At 41.2% G+C, this 21,517-nt stretch overlaps 1 protein-coding gene across 1 annotated transcript in view; it reads left to right on the plus strand.

Moving 5' to 3' along the window:
• Nucleotides 1-2,402: 2,402 nt before the first annotated feature.
• Nucleotides 2,403-21,517, plus strand: part of itga10 (integrin, alpha 10) — a 30,366-nt gene continuing 11,251 nt past the window's right edge. The window contains exons 1-7 of the mRNA XM_005732072.1: nucleotides 2,403-3,170; nucleotides 12,284-12,395; nucleotides 12,524-12,633; nucleotides 12,732-12,820; nucleotides 14,936-15,050; nucleotides 15,169-15,296; nucleotides 16,012-16,160. Coding sequence (XP_005732129.1) covers nucleotides 3,119-3,170; nucleotides 12,284-12,395; nucleotides 12,524-12,633; nucleotides 12,732-12,820; nucleotides 14,936-15,050; nucleotides 15,169-15,296; nucleotides 16,012-16,160 — 755 coding nt within the window. The 5' untranslated portion in view covers nucleotides 2,403-3,118. The remainder of the gene's footprint in view (nucleotides 3,171-12,283; nucleotides 12,396-12,523; nucleotides 12,634-12,731; nucleotides 12,821-14,935; nucleotides 15,051-15,168; nucleotides 15,297-16,011; nucleotides 16,161-21,517) is intronic.

Below are 21,517 nucleotides of genomic sequence, written 5' to 3' on the forward strand. Positions count from 1 at the left end.
TTTTACAAGCTCCTTAGATTACCATGACCTGGATGACTGAGAATCTACACAGACATAAAAACGTGAACACTACACAAGGGTTAAAGTCGTCCTGTTACACTTCATTAGGTGCACAGGTTCATCTGCTCATTAATGCAAAATCACAGGGCGGCAACTCAGTGCAGTCAGGCACATAGTAATGGTCAAAACTGAGCATCAGAACCGGGAAAAGGGTACTTTAAGTGACTGTATATGTGGCATGGTTGTAGGTGTTAGAAGGGCTGGTGTGAAAAACAGAAAGTATCCCATGAGCAGCAGTCCTCTGGATGAAAAGGCCTCGCAGATGACGAAGGTCAGAGAAAAATGGCCAAAATGGGACTTTGAGCTGAAAGTAAGGCAACAGTAAATCAATTAACCATACGTTAACACCAAGGTATGCAGAAGAGCATCTCTAAATGTCAAAAACCGAAGCAGTTGAGCTACAGCAACAGAAAACCAAACTGGGTACCATTCATGTCCGCTAATAAAAAGGAACTCAGTCTACAATTCACCAAAACTGGATAGGAAGATCGGAAAAATAGTCCTTGGACTGAGGAGTTTTGATTACTTCTGCAACATTTAGCATAAAAACCTTTGCCAGAAATGACTCCTTGGTACCATCTAAGCATCATTTAAACACCACAGCCTGCCTAAGTATTGTTGCTGACCGTGTATGGGGCGCCGTTTGTAAACTGAAACATGCCGAAATTAACAGCAACATTTTTCCACATTTAGCTTCGGCATGTTTCAGTTTACAAACGGCGCCCCATAACCGTGTCTGTCCCACAGCGTATCCATCTTCTGACGGCTGCTTCCAGCGGGAAGCTACTCATGTCACAAAGCTCAAATCAGCAAGTTAACTGTACTCAAATGGCCTCCATAGTCACCACATTTGAATCCAATAGGCCACTTCTTAGATGTGGTTGGACAGGAGATTGTCATCATGGCACATAAGATAAGTTCAGCATGTGTTTTCCTGCCATTAGTACAACAGTACAGATACCAAATGTCATGGAAGGTGGTTAGCCCAAACCACTGCTCAAAATAATGATCACTGCATGACTGAAATTTAAGGATGTGGTAAACCTGGATAAGCAAGATTTTATGTGAAATTTGCATTTTTATGTGTTCTCACTTTTGATCAGTTAGTTATCAAAAGCCTCAGTGTGATGCATGGCAGAACACACGTGCTGAAATTATATGCTCAGATTACTCTTTTGGGCCACTTTATGCTAGTGTAGCATTGTGAGTTGGATAACAGATGGAAAAACACCATTAAGTAATAAGTCACCACAAGCCTCAAAAGCAACATTGGTGCTCCTTGTTTTGGATTCCCCAAATCTCTGAAAACCTACTGAAGGAATGAGCACCATTCTTGAAAAATGAATCTCTTAATTTGGTGTTTTTATGACATGTTATCCCAAAACCTCTTTCTGTTGCCTGCTGGGGCTGAGATAAGGTAACGGTGAAAACAATAACCGGTGGTTTACGGCATTTCTTTTCTCATCAAAGCATTCATTGACATCTGTTGTCCTGTAGATGGTGCCCTTGTCATGCTTCAAGCGATGCCCACTAGGCTAGAAGAATTTCAACAAAGGGTGAATTTACAGCACTGATTCTAAAGCACAGAATTAAACATTTTATCATTAATTCGTAAATAATTAAGCAGAAGTATCTCAAATAACTGCTCCAAAGGTTATGGTAATGTTTATTGTCCACAGTTTTTGTGTTAGCTAATTTAATGTGACTTTTCCCGATTCAGAGCACTTGGTTCTGTTTCATTTCCATGTGACTCAGATTCATGTCACCTTTTCATCAGACATTTTGATCTGTCACAGCAGAAGTAGCGTTTGGTACATAAAACCAAATTTGGTTTTAATGAGAGGCCACCTCTTACTCAGCCTCTCTTACGTCTTATGAAATGATGAGTGCTATAAATCATTATTCCCCCGTTAGCAGCATTTGATTTGGAAGTTTTGAGCACATCCCCCTGCCAGTGTGACACTTGTTTTGTCTTTTACGGTTTCTGAAAGAAAAAAAAAGGATTGATTAATGTTGTATTAACTGCAGTCAGTAACTATGGGCTAAATCTTGTAAGATTTAGAGCTAAATGTGGAAAAATGTTGCTGTTAATTTCGGCATGTTTCAGTTTACAAACGGCGTAACTGACTCTGATTCTCACCCGTTGCAGGCACATAGAAACGGTGCCAAAAAAAGTGAAATTTGACTCCTTATTCGTAAATCATAAAAAAGAAGAAAAGTGTACAGGAGAGAGAAACGGTCTGAGTGTTTGAAAAAGAAAAACGAGTGCGAGGAGAGGAGAGGAGAGAAAGGGGAGATGTGGGTTTGAGGTTTGTGAACCAGTTGCTCAGAGAGGAGTCTGGTGGATGGAGGGAGGGGAGCTGTGAGGATAAATGCACTCTTTCATTTCAACGTGAGAGAAATCCGTTACTAGAGACACATATTTACATGGACAGAGAAACAGGGGAGCCTAAAATAAGAGAAATAAGCGGAGTGGATCATGGATAACGTGCTGTCAAAGATACCGCTCACGACAGCGCTCCTAAGACTTTGGGACTGATGAGCGGAGTTTCTGTCAGAGGAGTTTGAGCTTCAAAGACGCGCTCCGGAGTCTGGAGGGATAAAGCTGCTGCCTGCCTGTTTGTGAAGGCGTTACACATTTGTAATGGTTTAATGAGTCGGAACTGCGGCCTCTTGTTGGATGGGACAGGTGCAGTTATTGTCACGCCATGGGTCACTGAGACGTCACAAAGTTGATTTTTCATTTTTACATTTTTAAGACGTTTTCGCTCACTTTAACATAAGACGAGAAAAAGAAGAAAATCATAGCCAGATATTTCGTTTTATTCGTTGAATCAGTATTTAAGCTCCTGAAGTTGAACCCCATTCACGCACGTGGCATGCCACCGCGGCACAGTTTGGCCGACTTTTACGCATCTCTTGGAAAGAGAAAAAGCTGAAAACAAGCGTGTCTGTGTATGTGTGCGGTGGGCAACGACGCTCCTCATTTCCACCTAGTAAACGAGGGAAAAGGGGAAAAAAAACATTAAAGAGAGACTTCTTTCATTCGGATTCATAAATGGAGCTGCGTAAATACCTGTTGTGCCTGGAGTTTATCCTCCTCCTTAAAGGTAAGAGCAACATCTCAGCCTATATTTCAGACCTTAAAAAAAAACTGTTACATTTCTTTAAAAAGCCAAACAAAACTGAAGGACAGTTTAAAATAAGGTGAAGTTATTCATTCAGTTAACTCAACGCTGTGAACACAAATCTAAGTATATTCATCTCTGTGTAAAATAAGGCTCTGGTGTCGCTCCACTGCCCAGTTCCTTACCTCTCACTCAGCACTCTTTTACTGGTGATTAACCTCCCTCAACTTTAAAAGACAGCATGTGCCAGTGATGGTGTGGCAGCCTCCCTGAGGCCCACTTAACACTGTGTGACAGTAAACTACTGACCATGAAGACATTCCTCAGATGATTTTATGCTTAAATAAGGAAAGCGGGCATCTTAAAACACCTGGACACACTCCATTTGCCAAATAAATCAAAGGTAAAGGAAGCTGTGCCTAAAGAGTACCAGTTCTTGGTTCAAAGTCAGATCCTTTAGTAAATCTATCACATATGTTTGAACTGAGGACATATTTCATTTTTGTTGGAGGTCTCCAGCTACCATCAGATATACGTGTACTCAGAGCCAAAAGGTTACCGGTTCATATCCGCTTATAGCTGACACATACAAACCCTGGCAGCTGTGTAACACGACCTCACCGGCCATATCAGCCATCTCTTAGACTTGATGTCTAAAGTTCCCCTAATAGGGTGCCTGTGCCATGTGTGTTTCTTCATGGAGCATGAACATCAGCTCCCCTTCAGTACTCATGTTCGCTGTGCCACACAACAAACCGAGACGTTCCCACCCACCAGAAAGAAAGTGAAGAAAAAGGCCATTGTTGTCTGCATACTGATGCAGCTGATAAGCAGTGGTTAACTGCTGCCCTACGCCATGCAACCAACGATGCAAAATTAGATCAATAGGCGTTGAGATTATGTTTTGCAAGGCATGTTAAATCTGTACCTGTGTCAAATCACACACAGTCGCTGAGGTTAATCTATAGAAGGAAATGTTGCCATTTGTGGTCATTTGTGGCAATTTGTGGCGTGATTATCCACGCTGCCCATTTTCACCCTTGTTCAGACCCCAAGGAATGAATGAGGAATGCATCGGGTACGAATGTTTCACGCTTTACACACATATACCCTTCATAGAAACACCAGCAGCCTGTGGTGTGGTTTTACACATTACACTCCATTACACGTTTCAATAAAGCATGAACAAGCCGACGTTTTTTCACCTTTTTAACCATGTAGCCTCTATTTTAATTCGTGCAGTATAGCTTAGTGTTTACGCTCGTCCCTGCGTGTGAGTTTGTAAGCCTAAGCATGTCTCACACAGGAGCATGTAGGTGAGTGAGTATGTGTGTAATGTTAATGGCTTCAGCAGAACTCCCCTGATGTGGTCAGCAGGCATCTCATGTCTGTTACACTCTGCTATGCTTTTACTGAGATGTCAAACACAGGTGTGTTTGCATGTGTGTGTGTGTGTGTGTGTGTGTGTGTGTGTGTGTGTGTGTGCATATTTCACTCTGTTTCACTGCTCATTCATAAATTCTTGCTATTATTCTCCCAGCTATCTTCTTGCGTGTTTTCTTTTACTCTCCCATAATTCGCTGACTTTCATTCCTACTCCCCCTCTTATTCGTCCACCCCCATTCCCCACGAGAGGGTGACAGAGATGAGAACAGAACACGATGGAGATAATGGAGAGAAAATCTGTGGAAGGGTGTAAGAAGAGGTGAAGGAGGGAGAATGAGTGGAGGAACATTATGAGTCACTTCAATACAGATGACAGAAACAGACTGAATAAGACATCTCTGCTCGAGGACATTTCACAGAGGTGCTGTAAGTCAGACGTGTAAATTAAAGAGGACAGGGATATACATCATTGTCTTTAGTTAATGCTCTAAATGCTGGCATGTCTTTGTAGTCCCCCAAACACTATAGTGCTAAGTTCCATTCCTTTTGCCCGACATGTGCACACACATGCACATACATATACTGTACTACACAATCGCAACTATTCACATCAAGCAGCAGTAGCGCCCAGAGCTGAGCGTGTGGTTGAGAGAATCTGGACTTAGTTTGGCTTGATAAATGTTTGCCGGCAGTTGTCATGGCAATGGGTGGTCAGACAGCTTGTGGTAAAGTGTCATATATAAACCAAGATGAAAATACAACCAGAGGAGGGATGGCAGGACAGGGAAAACAGGGAATGATGGTATAGTTTTCTGGAAGCTGCAGGGGTTGAGACGGGAGATTTGTCCTTGTGGTGCATTTATAGCGTGTGTGTCTGCTCATTTTATAGCACAGTGGGCAAAAAATAAATAAAATGAGCAATTTAAGGCTCATGAGAGAATGAGCTAAACACGAGGATAAAAGAGAACATCAGTAGCAGGAGCTGTTATCAGATCCCTGCTTTGATGTGGGAAGAAATCTGGAGTTGGAGTGTGGGTGACATTGTCTCAAGAAAAGAGAGAAACAGTTTACTGCAGTGTGTAAGACAGGTGCTGGGTGTCAATCTGAAAGAATAGCTAATTGCAAAAAGCCTGGGAAAATGGATTTTCTTTCTCTGGCAAGGGAAATAAAGACTGCAGAATTATTATACTGCTGCCTACGCAGATCCCCAATGCTGAAGCCTGTTAAAACATCTGTGTAGAACTGGATAGATGCATGAGGCTCATCTTAGTCACTGGAGGCTTGGATAAAGAAATACTGGAAGCTTGCGCTGATGTGCAAAATCAGCAGAAACAAGGCTTAAGGGTCTACAACCATGCCAGCAGCTCTGTGAGGCAGTGTTTGAGACAATGCTCATTGGTTCTTCCAGTATAGACGACTAAATATAAACACTTTTAGAATAACATAGTTAGTATAATAGACTTTTTTATTACATCATTTATATCTCACTCAATCAACTGTAAATGTGTAACCAGAAGACCTAATTATAAATAATTACATTTTATTAACATCACTGCAATGCTATTAATACTTAATGATGAACTAATTGATCAGTTGATCTAAAAATTGGTTGTTGTTTGGTGCAGTTGGAAAAATTATGTGTAAGCTGGTCATCTTACTGTTGGGATTTTCTCTCTAATGTTGTAGGACCGTTACTCTACACTGTAGAGCAGCTTGAGGGAACTGTTGTTGTGATTTGGAGCTACACTGAATCGAATTAAATTGCACGTTTATTTGTACGGGCCAATAATCAGCCTTCTGTTGTTCCAACATTCAGTATTTCCCCAAAAGCTGATTCTGTTCATCTGGACATAGCGTTTTCAGTGGGAGAAATGTTTTGTCACTCATCCAAGAGACGAAACGTTTCGGGATTTACCTACCTGGATGATTAAGCATGCATCGAAACATCCAGTATAAGTCTCTGAATTTTTTGTGGTACAGTGAGCTCAGCAGGTTAGGTTTGTGTTACCTGTTAGGGTCATGTTGGTGAATTGTCTCATCTCACCTTCCCTCCATCTTTTAATCAACAGAAACCTGCTTAGTGAACCATAGTATGACCGACTTTTGTAAAATGCCCATCATTTTGTATTTAAAAAAAGAGAAAAAGAGTGAGACTATAAGCTCAGCAGCAAAGTGCTTGCAAAGGCCAAGTCAGGAGTCTTTTTACAACCACATTTATCTTCCCCTCATGGCTATTATAGGGTCAGAATCAATCACAGGGCCAATGTAGTTTATGGCCAGTTTAGAAAACACAAACAATTTAGCTTTCATGGACATTGGAGGGAGCCCAGAAAGCTACAAGAAGAACATTAAAATGATAAAATCAAGGGAACCCGTTGGCAGCAGGTTTGAACCCGAACCCTTCTTACTGTGAGGTGACAGGTTAACCACTGCGTCACTGTGCTGTTCTCATGCAGTTGTTGTCAAGGTAAATTACAACCAATAAAGTCAAACTCAAAGTGGTGACAGACAAAAAGTCTCTGCGTGTAATAATTTATTGACATAACTTAATCTACACCAGAATATCTGCTGTTGCCATGTCTGAAAGCCTCCATCTTTGTAGGTGTATGTGGTGAGTACGTCTATGTAGATAAAACCAGACGAAATGTGTGTGACAATGCAGTCATGTTACAAGAAAGACAATCTGTAGAGAAAAGTGAAGAAGCAGGTAGTAGAAACTACAGTGTGTGAGAAAAGCATGAGCAGGGACGGAAAAGAAACACTGAACATATCTAGTTTCATTCTCTAAACCAAGTGGAATCCCAATCTGATTGGCTTGGCGGAGGTACAATCCTGTGCAAAAGTCTTGATTCGCCCCTCGTTTCTTTATATTTTGCTGGGAAACTGAGAAATACGTGCAGCGATTTATTGAAATATGTGCAAGAATACATGGAAATACAGTGTGTAAGGCACAAATGAAGTTTGTCAAATTCTAATGAGTTTGAAGGTCAATATTTGATATGAGCACCTTTATTGTTTCCACAGCCTGCGCTCTCTCAGGCAGCTTTCATGTCATTCAAAGCTTTTGTTCTGTTTTCCATCAAGATGATCACTGCTTCACTGATGTTGAGGTCTGGGCTCTGGGGAGGCCAGTCCATGACTCACAGTGCTCCTTTATGAGGTTTTCTATCCAGGTATGCTTTTACTCCATTGGCAATGTGATTGGGATCATTTTCATGCTGGAAAATCAGGCTTCTGTCTATCAGATGCTTTCCAGATGGTAATGTGTGGTGGATAAAAATCTGATGGTACTTTTCTGTGTTCATAATTCCATCAGTTTCAAGATCTCCAGCCCTACTCTCTGAAATGCGGCAAATGCAAAAACCTCGCCTCTGACCTTCTCCATACACACTGATGAGAATTTTAACAATAAATTTCAAATTTGGATGATCACTCCATCAGACCTGTTGCCACTGATTTTTCTTCCATTTCTTGTGTAATTTGGTAAAACACAGCCGTGTCTTCAACTGAGACCAACTCTGATGAGGCTTCAGTCATGTGTCTTTGCTGGCTTTAAGATAATGCTGTGGCACTATGACACTACGCTGACACAAAAACAAGTTTTGAGCTAATAGCACTCGGGAATCATTTTGCTGGTACAAACATATCATTTTATGCCCGTCAGACCTGGCTTATCTTACATTTTTCATTGATTCGAGTAAAAAAATGGAAACAAATAATGCTTGTTCATACAGACTCTTTGCAATAAAGTGCCTAAAGATACAGTTTTAAATGACCGCTTTGCTAAATTGTCCGTTATGTGTTGAGACAACACTGGTTTATCCTTTGGGTTAACCTGAACGATTTATAGGTCATGTCAAGTGTTTTAAAAGCAAACAAACAAATATTCTTCTGAAAAATTGTTAGAGACAAGAACCTGACTAAAAATGAGTGAAAAAGCAGCCAATGTCCAAAGAAAAGCTTTGAAAGACCTTCAGAAAGCTCGGAGAACTATTGCTCAACACCATTTTAAAAACTTTAGGAAACTGTGGCTCCTTAGAAGCAAAGTATAAATAATTGAGGAGTGAGGCAAGACTTTTGCACAGAATTGTGACTGTCTGTGTTTAGTTGTGGGAAAGTACCTGGACACAAGTGTGTAAGCAGCTGTTTCATAATCATGCCACCAGTGTTTTGGTCTGCTTCCCAGTCTGGGAGTACTGGAGAAGTTACAGAACTGTTAGGAAGGAACTGTAGATGTTGCTAAACTGCTCAGTAAACTGAAGCCATTCTGAAAGCCCATTTTAGCAACCACATCCAACACACCCTACAAATAACATACAGTAGACACACAAGTGGGACAAGTTAAATACCGACTGTTGAGAGCTGCAGAGCTGTCTCAGTCTGAACTGAAAATAATACACGATGACTCTCTTTAATCTATGGGGAACTGTGTAGGCAAGAAATACCAGCTGGCTCATATCCTGTAAGCTACTTTCAACCACTTCAGTGGAAACAGGAAATACATATATATCTGCTTAAATGTTTGCTTGACAACATTTTCTTTAACTTGTATTGTCCATTACATACTCAGTCTATTTATGGGTGTTTGGAAACAACCTGCTATCTGCTACATGTAGCTTGAAATGCAAAAGATGAAGCCAAAATCAGATAAATCTCAGATAAATTGGATTGGTTCACATGTCACGTTCAGCGTATGTCACCTGTATGTACACTGAAAAAAGAGAAATGCTGGAACAGCTTAGTTATATTACGTCGATTGGTAATGCATGATTGAATTATTAAATAATAAGTCAACCAGATCAACCCAACACAAAGCATAATACGTGAAGCTTAACTTGGGTGCTTTAAAAATACCAAGTTAAGGGACCAGGCTCTAATTTCAAGTTGACAGAAACCCAAAAAAAATACACCAACCTCACTAAAGCATTACCTCAGCTACAACTTAAATACTCCTTGCACAGTGTAACTTAAGAGTCACCAAAATTTGGATCCGTGACAGAATTTTGTTCGAGTCACCACTAAACACAGGCTGAATGAAGAAAAGTGCAGAAAGCCTGGCTTCCACCATTTAAACACAAATTTAGGCATTTGTGAGTTTTTTCATGACTTCTCCAGTACTTCCTGTCCTCCACTACATCTCAAAGGTAACCGTTGCCCTTTCTCCCTCACTATGTGACAGCTAGATACTCAATACTCGCAGTAAATGATGATACTGGCTGTTCTGTTATGAATGAAACAAATATAACTTGCAGTTGGACATGAAGTTGCTCACAACAGCTAAATTCTGCTTCTACTGTGACGGCCACAGGGCTGACCTTGTTTTCTTTGTTGCCTTTGTCTATCTCTTCCGGGTAACTGGTGGATGGAGCAGACCCAATTTGGGATGTAACATACCTGAGCAGGCTCAGGGCCGTCTAAAGCAGCCCTGCCAGACCTTCGTGGGGGCTCTTTTTCTGCTCCTCTCTTGCACTCACTCGTACACTTACCCTCCATATACACTAATCTGCTGACAACCACTCCTACTAATCTTTGGTTTCTTTGCTTTATTTAATTAAGCTATTTAATAGCATCCTAAAATGACGTGTGTGCTCTCTCTTTTTGAACAAGGGTAGTATAAAAATCCCAAGATGCGATCTTTCCATTTTAAATAATTTGCTTTAAAAATGTTTTTACATTTTCAACGCAGGACGTTGTGCTTACAAAGTAGTATAAGTGTAGACTACAGTGTATAGACTGCAGTGTATAGACTTCTACTGCCATGAGGTCTCTCTTGGAAATGAGATTTTTAATCTCAATGAGATTATTTACCTAGATAAATAAAGGACTAATAAAAAGTATAAGTAGCTGTATTTAAGTAGATGATGCGAGTCCTTCCTCCAACACAGTGCTTATGCTGGCATCTGTTGGCACTGAAGATTACAAGTCTGACACTGAAAAACAATGTGAGGGTGTGGTGCTAGAAGTGAGCTATGAGCTCTGTGGTCTCTTCTTCATCTCATCTACATTTGCTGCACCTAGCATAACACACCCGGGTCCCCAGACTGCAAGTCGATTAGCTGTGGGTCACTTATGTGTCAGGTGCTTATGAGGAATAAATGTGTACAAATTAACAGTCCAGGGTCTGTTTTTCTGCTGCACCTAGTTCGATCTTTTTTAATGTTTCCCTTTTAAAAAGGTTCAAATGGATGCTGAAACATCTGTGTTATTTATTTTCAGGCTCTTTGACTCCTAAATCTTTATTCATTTAGTTTAGCTCTGATCATCAGCACCGAGCAGCTCAAACATGCTTCAGCTTACTTACAGATGTAAACAAGTCAGTGAGCTACCATCTCACTGTGTCTCCCTCGCTTCTCCCTGTAAGTATGAAGGGCAGGCTTGTGTGTCATAACAGGGAGCTCACTATATTTAAGAGTTTTTCTAACCCACACCCTTCTTTGCTTTGCTTCTTCTCTTCCCTCTCGTCTCCCTCTTTCCCCTTAGACTGAACTCTCTTTTTCCTCAGAGACGGCCTTTGGTCACTTTGTTTATCCATCTTTTTGACACCCCCCTACCCGCCACCCCCTGTCCCCTCTAATTCTCTTCTCCAAGGCCAAGACATGAAATAATAATCTTACTCTTCACTGCAGCTCTAACTACACATAGTGCACACAGTTGTCCAAGTTTTTCACTGGCCTTTGACAGCTTATGAATAAAGTTTATGTAAGTGCATTAACTTTAGTGCTCCATGAACAGACGAATAAATAAAAAAGCATAAGTTGGAGAGGTAGATGGAATGATTTATATTTGTACTACCATGTCGATAAGGTTGTGGGTTTGAATCCAGGCCAGGAGTTTGAATGTTCTCCTTGTGTCTGTGGAAGTTCTCTCTGGGTACTCCAGCTTTCTCCCACAGTCCAACATGCACGCCAGGCTTTAAGAGCAACTGATTATTCCAAATTGGCTAAAAAGGTGAAAGTGAGCATGAATAGCTGCCTGTCCATTGTGTTAGCCCTGCAACAGATTGGCTGTACCCCACCTCTCACCCTATAACAGTGATACGCTACAGCTCCAAGTGGAAGAGGATGGATGGATGCTTTAAAAGTTATGGTTTTAATACCATTACAATTCCAGCATTTTCCCCAGTTACAGTTTGTATACTAAATCAACCACCTAACTAACGGGTTAGTTTAATATTTAAAATCTAAACTTCAAACTTTTCTTTGAATGCACAGCTTCCCCCCTATAATTTTTTTACGTGAATCTTTAAGAGAAAAAAACCCATCTTCCACGCTTTATACACATCACTCAGCCATAACACATGACACAGGAAAATGTAGGGTAGAGGGGTTTCCTCCTGCCAGAAGAAGTTTTACTGGGGCGGTAACATTCGATCTTGTCCTGTGATGTCTGGTACCCAGATATTGGCAGCTGGCAGTCCTGTTGCTGCTCAATCAGACTGGGATCTGCAACATTTCATGGGGATTTTGTTAGCAATGCCTTGTCCCCAATGACTCTGAACGAGAGGATTAGCATTATCTGTTTGTAGTTTTAATGTTACCCATTAAAGTGTTTGTTTGTTTTTTTCAGCTTGATTCAGTTGATTTATTGGAGCATGCCACTTTTTTTTTGTGGTTGTATTATTTAATTGAACAAAATTCAGTTAAGTGAGCACTGTTTTGTTGTCTGTTTTTGTCATCGGTGTTTAAAATGTTCTTTGTCATGTCTTCCAGAGCTTTGTCAGTGTTTCAACATAGATGTAAAGCACCCGCGCATATTCACCGGTCCAGAGGACGCGCTGTTCGGCTTCTCCGTCTTGCAGCATGAAGCAGATGGAGAGAAATCGTAAGTCTGTGAGGGAGGCAGTCAGATATAATCTAATGGAACCACACAGTCATAAATAAACTGTCATAACATGTACACAAAGCGGGCGATGGATGACATTTTGATGATGAATGAATTACTCCATAAAGGATGCTGGTTGGTGCTCCCTGGGACGGGCCGCCCAACAACAGGAAAGGAGATGTGTACAAATGCAGCGTGGGACAGGAGAAGAACTCAAGCTGCAATAAAGTGAATCTAGGTGAGAGAAACTATGAGTTGAAGAAAATATGCAGGAAAAAAATCCTCAATTCATGTTTGGATTTGTTACTTCAAAGCTAAGATGTTTGTCTCACTCAGGTGAGACGGCTCTCCAGAACGTTTCTAAAAATCTGAGGAATTCTCACTTGGGAATGACCCTCACACCAACTTTACCTGATGGCTTCCTGGTATGTGGCATCAACACTGGAAAACGGGGCTTTTTATTTTTCCTACATGGGCAGTGGGTTGATGGGTGGGAGCCTGAAGGGATGTGGTCAGACCAGGTTGAGTTTGTTCAACAGAATTCTGATGAATTCGCTCCCTTCGAGTGTTTTTAGTTGAATTTAGATTTGACCACAAGCGGTTCACTGATCCTCCTCTTTCTTTTCTTTAATTTTGGACATGCATTTGCACATTTACATAGTCTGGGAAGGTGTTTTAAACCCATTTCCAAACAAGTGGAAAACATTCAAGACAGTTACCAATCTTCCCAGGAGTGCAAGTCACAGAAAATTCACTTCAAAGTCAAACTCTACAATGCTCAGAGAAACTGCAAAAAACCCCAGCGCCACATCTTAGACAGTACAGGCCTCAATCAGCGTGTTACACAGGAAAGTAGCTAACCACAAGACTTCTAGAGTAATGTCTATTTAACAGATGAGATCAAAGTGGAACTGTTTGGTCATAAGTCTCAGCACCATGTTTGGTGAAAACCAAGCACAGCATATAAGTGCAAACACCTCACACATACTGTCAAGCACAGTGGTGGAGAGCTCATGATTTGATCTGGTTTTGGAGCCACTGGTCAATAGTCAATAACTGCAGTATGTCAGTGGGCTGGTTGTCAGTGTAGGTTGTATTTAAATAGTTTAATCGAACCTCGTGAGGACCACATAATTTATTTTATGTCCTGATAGGTAAAACCTTAGAATTTAAGGAGGGTGTATTTTCTTTTTACCATGACTCTAATCAATGTGAGAACTTACAGAGCTTGTAGTTACTGACACAATAACCAGACATGAATGATTCAAAGTCAAGCTGATGAAGTCAAGTGCAAAGCAACGTTTATGGACAGAATCTAACTCGAGTTTAGGTTTAAGACTTTAGCTTTTAGACAAACTTCTTGAAATCTTACTCACTCATTTATCCTAATTTCTGCACTTCTGAGGCTTCTGGCTTGCAGACCCACACACTTATTGCCTTAGCGAGGAGACAGCAGTTTGTGTTACATGCCTTCTTTGTGTAACTCTGTGTGTATGTTGGGCAAGTGTGCTTGCGTGTTTTGGTGTCTGCCAGGTTTTTTTACTGCTTCTTCGGGCGTGGAGTCGTGTACAGTTCAAAAAACGCTAGCCAGCTTAGGCGGGTTTTTTGTGTGCGCGTGTGCACAGGCATGTGTGCGGGCATGTGTGTGTGTGTTTATCTTAACCCCAGTGGTCAGGTCTATAACAGGATCGGAATGCGTCTCCGGCCCTTTGTTAATGACAGACCTACCAAAAGCCATAGCACCTCTTTCGCTTTTCTCCATCTTCTCCCTCCATCGTTTCCTCCCATCCCTCTCTCTCCATCCTTTCTTCTCTGCCTGTCTGTGTGCCTGAGGAGAAACCCTTCCATAATGACAGGGCAAGAAAAACCAGGATGTTTCTCTTTCTCTCATTCTACCCCCACTTCACCCCACTTTCAGTCTCCTTCTTTTGTCTTTCTGCTAGCTTCTTTTTTATCTCTTGTCTCTGCACTCGCCCCTGTTCTTTCCTCTTGGTATGGAAAGCCAAATAAATGGCGCGCTTTGAAGGCAGAAATATTTTTTATAGGGTGCCCCCTCCCCAACCTCCTTACTCACCCTCCCTACATTTAGCACAATCAAGTTTAAATCGCTCATACTGGTCTTGTGCTCCAGCTCTGTGAAACCGCTCATGACAACTGTGACTGCCAGCATGTCGACAGTAGTCTCCCTCCTTCTCCTGTCCTCCAAACCACACTATTGTAGTTTTTCCATGACTTATTCCCTCTTGTGACTTGTTTTCTTTTTGTTCCCTATCTGCACTGATTTAATTGTTATCGTTTTGTGCGTTTTTGTGTGTGTTTGTGGGTATGTTTGTGTGCGCATTTCCATGTTTTAAACTCTTTGATACACATCTTGTGCACGTAAAACAAACAGTGAAAAAGAATAAACTCTGTTCAAATTAATTACAGCTACTTGTGAAATTCACCTGTAAAACAGATGCTTGTGTGTGTGTGTGTGTGTGTCTGTGTGTGTGTGTGTGTGTGTGTGTGTGTGTGTGTGTGTGTGTGCATCTGTTTTGCAGGCATGTGCTCCACTGTGGTCACAAGAGTGTGGTACATCTATGTTCAGCACTGGCATCTGTGCCTCAGTCAGCGATGACCTAGAACCAAGAGAGACAATCGCTCCAACAGCACAAAGTAACTATACTTACACAAACACACTCACAAACACAAAAAACCCACAAAGTGCGGCAAAGACACATGTTGCAGACCTGCTTCAATCAACCAAACATTTCTAAACGTCCATATCTGGCAGGGTGCTCGACGTACATGGACATCGTGATCGTGCTGGATGGCTCCAACAGCATCTACCCCTGGTACGAGGTCCAAAACTTCCTCAGTAACATCCTCAGCAAGTTCCACATCAGCTCAGACCAGATGCAGGTAAAACTCCAATTCAGTGTGTATTTGCACAGCGGATAAATATTATTTACACTAGTAATGGAAACTTGTGGGTTTAAATTTGAGTGAGTCTCCCACTTAAATATCTGGAACCCCTTAGCTGCAGCCCAGAGCAGTAAGACAAGCTAGTCCCTTGAATGAAAACATGCTGACAGGGACGTATTAGGAACCAGTTTGGCAAATATGTCCAGAAGAATAGTTGGAGTAATGTAAAGGGACATGAGCCCAGCTCACTTGAGGTTGAAGGGGAATGGGAGCTGGGGGTTTTGGTGATGGTGTGTGTGTGTGTGTGTGTGTGTGTGTGTGTGTGTGTGTGTGTGTGTGTGTGTGTGTGTGTGTGTATCTGCATGAGTTGGGGAGGGGAAGTGAGGTTTCTAGTGACATTATTCAAAGCAAAGCAACTAGAAGAGTGAAAGGAGAACTGAGTAATGAAAAGGGGAGGTGGGGGGTAAGGGGTAGCAGGCAATGTGAGGTGAAGAGGAAATACCTCTGGTTTTTGAATGAATTCAGAAATCCCCCAAGTGCACTGTTTGCTTTAAGAACAGGACTGGTACTTAAGGAGATAGTTCAACCCAGAAACAAAAGTCTCAGATGTTGCTTTCCACAATTATGTGCCGGCACAACCAATAACATGTGGCATTGTTGAAATGCTTGTGTGTTTCTGTACGTGTGTTTGCCCTCGCGTGTCCATATTTAGGTTGGTATTCTGCAGTATGGTGAGGTAGCTGTTCACGAGTGGTCTCTGAAGGACTACCAGACCACACAGGAGGTAGTGGAGGCCGCCAAGAACATCAGCCGACAGGAGGGACGGGAGACGCGCACGGCATATGCGATTGAAACAGCCTGGTAGGCATGGCAGTTTACTAGTCAGGGATGATTTTTCTCATTCTAAAGCATGCTGTAGATTTGGCAGGTTAACTGGAATCTATGTGACGCTTTGGGTTTTGTTTGTAACAATAGTTGGTGCTTATAAATAGATCACTGTATAATTTTCAGTTATAATGGCAATCAGATCTGTTTTCTTCTTCTCTAATTTCCTTTCTAACAATATGCTCCATGTTTAATTTATGGAAAACTATTCGATTTCTCATAATGTATGATCTGTTTCTGTTCAAAATTAGTCAGCGGTAGTGGCAGCACACCACACAAGTATCTTTCAGCCAATAGTTTTAGTTCGGACAGGTTTACTTCTTGAGTTCATTCTCACTGATTTCAGGCAGCTGTTGTAAGCAAAAAAGCTGAAACAAACCACTCTACACTCCCTATACATAAACGCTTAGTGCCCAACAACAATTTCAGAAGTAGCTGGTTTCCAGATGGTATTGCATCTCCAACATAACTAGCTGAAATGCAGTTCCAAACCTCGACGGAGGCTCCACTCAGTGTCCAGGGGTGTCCAACTCCAGGCCTCAAGGGCAGGTTTTGGATGAGTCCCTCATCCATCACAGCTGATTTAAATGGCTAAATAACCTCCTCAACATGTCTTGAAGTTCTCTAGAGGCCTGGTAATGAAATAATCATTTAATTCAGGTGTGTTGGCCCAGGGTGAGATCTAAACCCTGCAGGACACTGGCCCTCGAGGTAAATTGCTAAATTGTTTGTTTGATTGTTTGAAGGGTAAAAGTCATAAATCAGTGTTAAGCGATTTAACAAAAAACAAAATCCTCTGAAAATGAACAGGTACAAGGACTGAAAATGACTCAAAGATCAACCAGTGAAAAACATTGAAAGACCTTTGCTTAAGACCCCTTCAAAATTAAAATAAAAAATATATAAGGAAATAAGTGGCGGTTCAGTACAGTGTGCAAGATCAAATCCAGATAAAATGCATAAGGGACCTTTGAGGCAGTCTTCTATAACTTCCTCATGGCTGCACTGTCACCCAGTTCCTCCACACATCCATCACTTTGTAGAGGTATGTTGGGGGGCTTTAACGCTGGTAACCCAAGTGTAAAGAAGTTGGCAGGTCAGTGAAAAATCTTTCTTTTCAAAACAAAATTCCTCCTTTATTAAAGTCATACCCACATAGAGCACCACACCCAGACCTGATGTGTGGCCGTGACTGTTATTTTGGTATGTGTGTCTCTGAGCACGCACACACGTTCACACAGGTAATTGGAGGGTTCCTGTTTTCTGGTACATTTAAAGGTAAAAGTTGGACATGTAAACGATAGTGGAAAAGCAGCCCCTGGAAACCAGTATAAGGTCTTAAAGCTTTTTACTTTAAAACGCCAGCGATTGGAAATCCAGTTTTTGCTTTCACTGTAACTGTCATCTTCGCTCCCTGCCCAATATGATGGTTGGGCTAAGTTATATGCTGTATATGTGTGTCTAAGTGTAAACGAGTAAAATATAGGCATTAACTTGACATTAAGAGGCGGGACTATCAAAAGATTACTTCTAAACTAACTCTCATAAACATATCTACTTCCACTCTCACATACTCACGCACAGATGGACAGATAGCAGCCCTGGCACTGGCAGGAAAGTGACGGGGTAAGAAAAACAACGAGATTAGCTGAGCTGGGCTAGTCGGCTGCTGGCTCAGCACAGCTGCAGGTGTGGCATGACCTGACCCAGACTGGTCAGCCAAGTAGTTCTGCTACAGCTGTAAAAATACACACAGACACGTACAGCATGCACGTGCACACGTACACACACATAATGAGGACTCATGTATAACTTGTTAAATTCACGAACGATGCCTTTTAACTATTCTTTCAAGACTTGACAGTTACAGCATTTGTTCCCTGACCTCCTGACCTCAACGTTAACCTTCTTCACTGTGTGTTTAACTTTCAGCCTTTACCCCAACCATCTCCTTATGAGAAACCTACCCTAAAATGAAGCACTTAGCTAAAATAGCTCCCGCAAGAACAACAGAAGATTTCGAGTTCCTGGGAGAGCGGTCAGTGCAGATTTAAACTGATCTTAGACTTTATTCACATTAATGCCATAAAAATCAGGAATTTCGATTTGACTTGAAGTTGACTGCTCTGAGGCTTGGCATGTTTGAGAGCTAACTATTTGAGGAGGAGAACTATTTGGGACTACTGGAAAGAAGGAATGGTGGTTTATTCAACTGATTAACATTTCACACCTAATTTGGTAGAAATAATCCGACCAGATCTACTGTGCGTAACTTGATAAGCATGCTATAAAAGTACAGCTGTGGGAAAATGCACAAAGAAACCCCCACAATTAAAGAGATTTTGTGAGCTAAGCTAGTGTTAGTGAAAACTAATCACAGAGAAGGACTTATTGGTGGCGATATTCAATGCAAACGTAGGACAGAAATGCTTCAGTAAGTCCTCCAACTAAAAAAATCATATCAGCTATCATCTGCTATCATGTGACACGACCCATGAAACAACACATAGCAGTGTTTCCACAAAACACAGTCTGCATTAGGAGCCAAATGATGGGTAGTATCTCACCTGCTGTTACATTATCTGTTGGTTTGTGGAACCCCTGCTTTCAATTGTTGACTTTTTTTTTTTTCAAAAAAGTTGGGTTGCTGACAACAGAATGCAATCATTTGTAAATCTCAAAAATCCACATTTTATTGACAAGAGAACATAGAAAAGGTATCAAATATTCAAACTGAGAAAATATATTTAATTTGAGGAAAAACGAGGCCAGCTCTGTGCCTGAACTCTTACTTTGAAGTCTTGCTGTCTAGTAGCTGCAGTATGGAGTTTATCATTGTCTTGCTGAAATATGCGAAGCCTTCCCTCAAAAAAAAGAAAGAAAGAAAGAAAGAAAGCGTTATATAAGCAAAGGCTTTATTCAAATGCAGCTGAGAACAGGTGAGTCTTCAACCTGGATTTAAATAAACTGAGTGTTTCAGCTGATCTGAGGCTTTCTGGGACTTTGTTCCAGATATATGGAGCATAAAAGCTGAATGCAGCTTCTCCGAGTCTGGTTCTGACTCTGGGAACTGATAAAAAACAGGATCCAGATGACCTGAGGGATCTGGAAGGTTCATACTGGGTCAGGAGGTCACTGATGTATTTTGGTCCTAAACCATTCAGAGCTTTATAGACCAGCATCAGAACTTTAAAGTCTATCCTCTGACGGACAGGCAGCCAGTGTAAAGACCTCAGAGCTGGACTGATGTGGTCCACGTTTTTGGTCTTAGTTCTGAATGAGCTGTAGTTGTCTGACTGGTTTTCTTTTAGGTGGACCTGTAAAGATGCTGTTACAGCAATCAAGCCTACTAAAGATGAATGCATGGACTAGTTTTTCCAGGTCCTGTAGAGACATCCGATCTTTTATCCTTGAAATATTCTTGAGATGATAGTAAGCTGACTTTGTTATTGTCTTAATGTGTTTTTCTAAGCTTAGGTTTTTCTAAGTTTAAGTTAAGTCTGCGTCCATCACTATAGCTTTAAGCACTGATGTTATCTTTTCAGATGTGCAAGCTGCCAATGCAATAGATACTCATCCAACCCAATACCATCAGAGATGACATGTTCGATGGACCCTCTCACTGTCAGATTTCACATTTGGATTTGTCTGATCACAGAACAGACAGAATCTTTTAATGCAGTGCTGCCTGAGGCATCACAGGGGTCCTGTTCTGATTTTCAGCCTTGTCCCTTGCACACAGAGATTTCTTCAGATTCTGGAGACACTGCACTCTCATAGAGTAACAACTTATCAATAAATAGACCCATCCCAAAGCATTCTCTGCTTTATTATCTGTTGGACTCTAAATAGGAGAATGAATCACCAAATGAACATCATGTTATGTTAAAAAAGAACTGAAACTGGGAATAAAGGTCATAAACTTCTTATAAAAACTTTAGTGAGGTATTAAATTCAGTGAGGAGTAGGGTAGTTTATTCATAGAGTTCAACACAATCTTACTTCTTTTTGCAGCCAGGAGTCACTCAGCCTCACTCTGTGTTTCAGCTGTGACTGTCTGGAAGTTTCACCCATTGATTGCTTTGGTTTTTACTCTCGATTTTTAGGCACAAAGATGACAACATTTGCAGATTCCGTCCCGTATCACAATAATGACACCACCAAACATTATGCATGTGCTTCTTCACTCTGCTAGAAGTACTTTAACTTTAAATCATAAACGTAGCTCACAATAACGGCTCGCATTAGGAACATTTTTTGTCTGTGGGAGGAAAGTCAAGGACTTGACCTGAATCTGACTGCCACTTGTATAGTGTAGTTACACACTTTACCTAAAACGTGATTGTTTTGTATCTCCTTGCATAATGAAATGAGACTAGTACCAGACTAGAGTACAATTTGATTGCAGACTAGATGACTGCTTCATTAACATGAAGTAACCCATCTAGAATTGGATTTGCCACTAATTTTTTTTATCGCTCCACCCGTCTGAGACGCACACCATTCCCTTCTACACACACACGCAGAAAAACAACTAAAGTACACACACACAAACCGCTGTGCTGTGTCATTACCACACTGCTATGACTCCATAAAATGGCTAGTAAATACAGCCAGGCCTCCCAATTAGCTCCCATCACTTTCTCTGCTCTTTCATCTCCCCGTCCTTCTCTCTCATCTGTTTCTTGGTTTTCCTTTTATTTTTCCTTTGTTTCTTGCCTGTTTTTGTGTCTCTTGTATCCTCATTTTCCCCAATCTTGTCTCCACCACTGCCCCCCACTCTTCTGTCGTTCTTTTCAATCTTTCCCATCACATTTGTTCTGCTGTATAATTCACTAAATTTTAACGATAAGCACAACGAAGTGGGTTTTGCACTCATAATGTTTGATGTAATTTTACTGTCTTTATTCTTCTTGTTCTTATAATGAAAACTTATAGTTTGCATTATAGTACCATTATTGTCATTATTCTCCATTTGTGTGTTTGTAGTTTTTCTGTTTGTTGCTTTTTTTCCTCATCTTAATGTGACTTTTCTCGTTCATTTGTTCCTTTTCTTTTAACTCCTCTCCTTTCTTTCTCCTCTCCTACTCTGCACCCTATGTAATTTGCAGACTGCATAGGGGAAACTGTTGTTTTTAACTCAGAGTTTCTTGCGGCTGACCACAACGTTATATTTAGTCATGGGCTGGAGTTAGGCCTGAAAATGACTGAGTTCACTAGCAGTGACTTCTCTGCCTCATTCACTCTGTGTGTGTGTGTGTGTGTGTGTGTGTGTGTGTGTGTGTGTGTGTGTGTGTGTGTGTGTGTGTGTGTGTGTGTGTGTGTGTGTGTGT

The sequence above is a fragment of the Pundamilia nyererei genome, unplaced genomic scaffold, assembly GCF_000239375.1.
Source record: "Pundamilia nyererei isolate P.nyererei 1_Seehausen unplaced genomic scaffold, PunNye1.0 scaffold00045, whole genome shotgun sequence".
Classification (NCBI taxonomy): Eukaryota; Metazoa; Chordata; class Actinopteri; order Cichliformes; family Cichlidae; genus Pundamilia; species Pundamilia nyererei.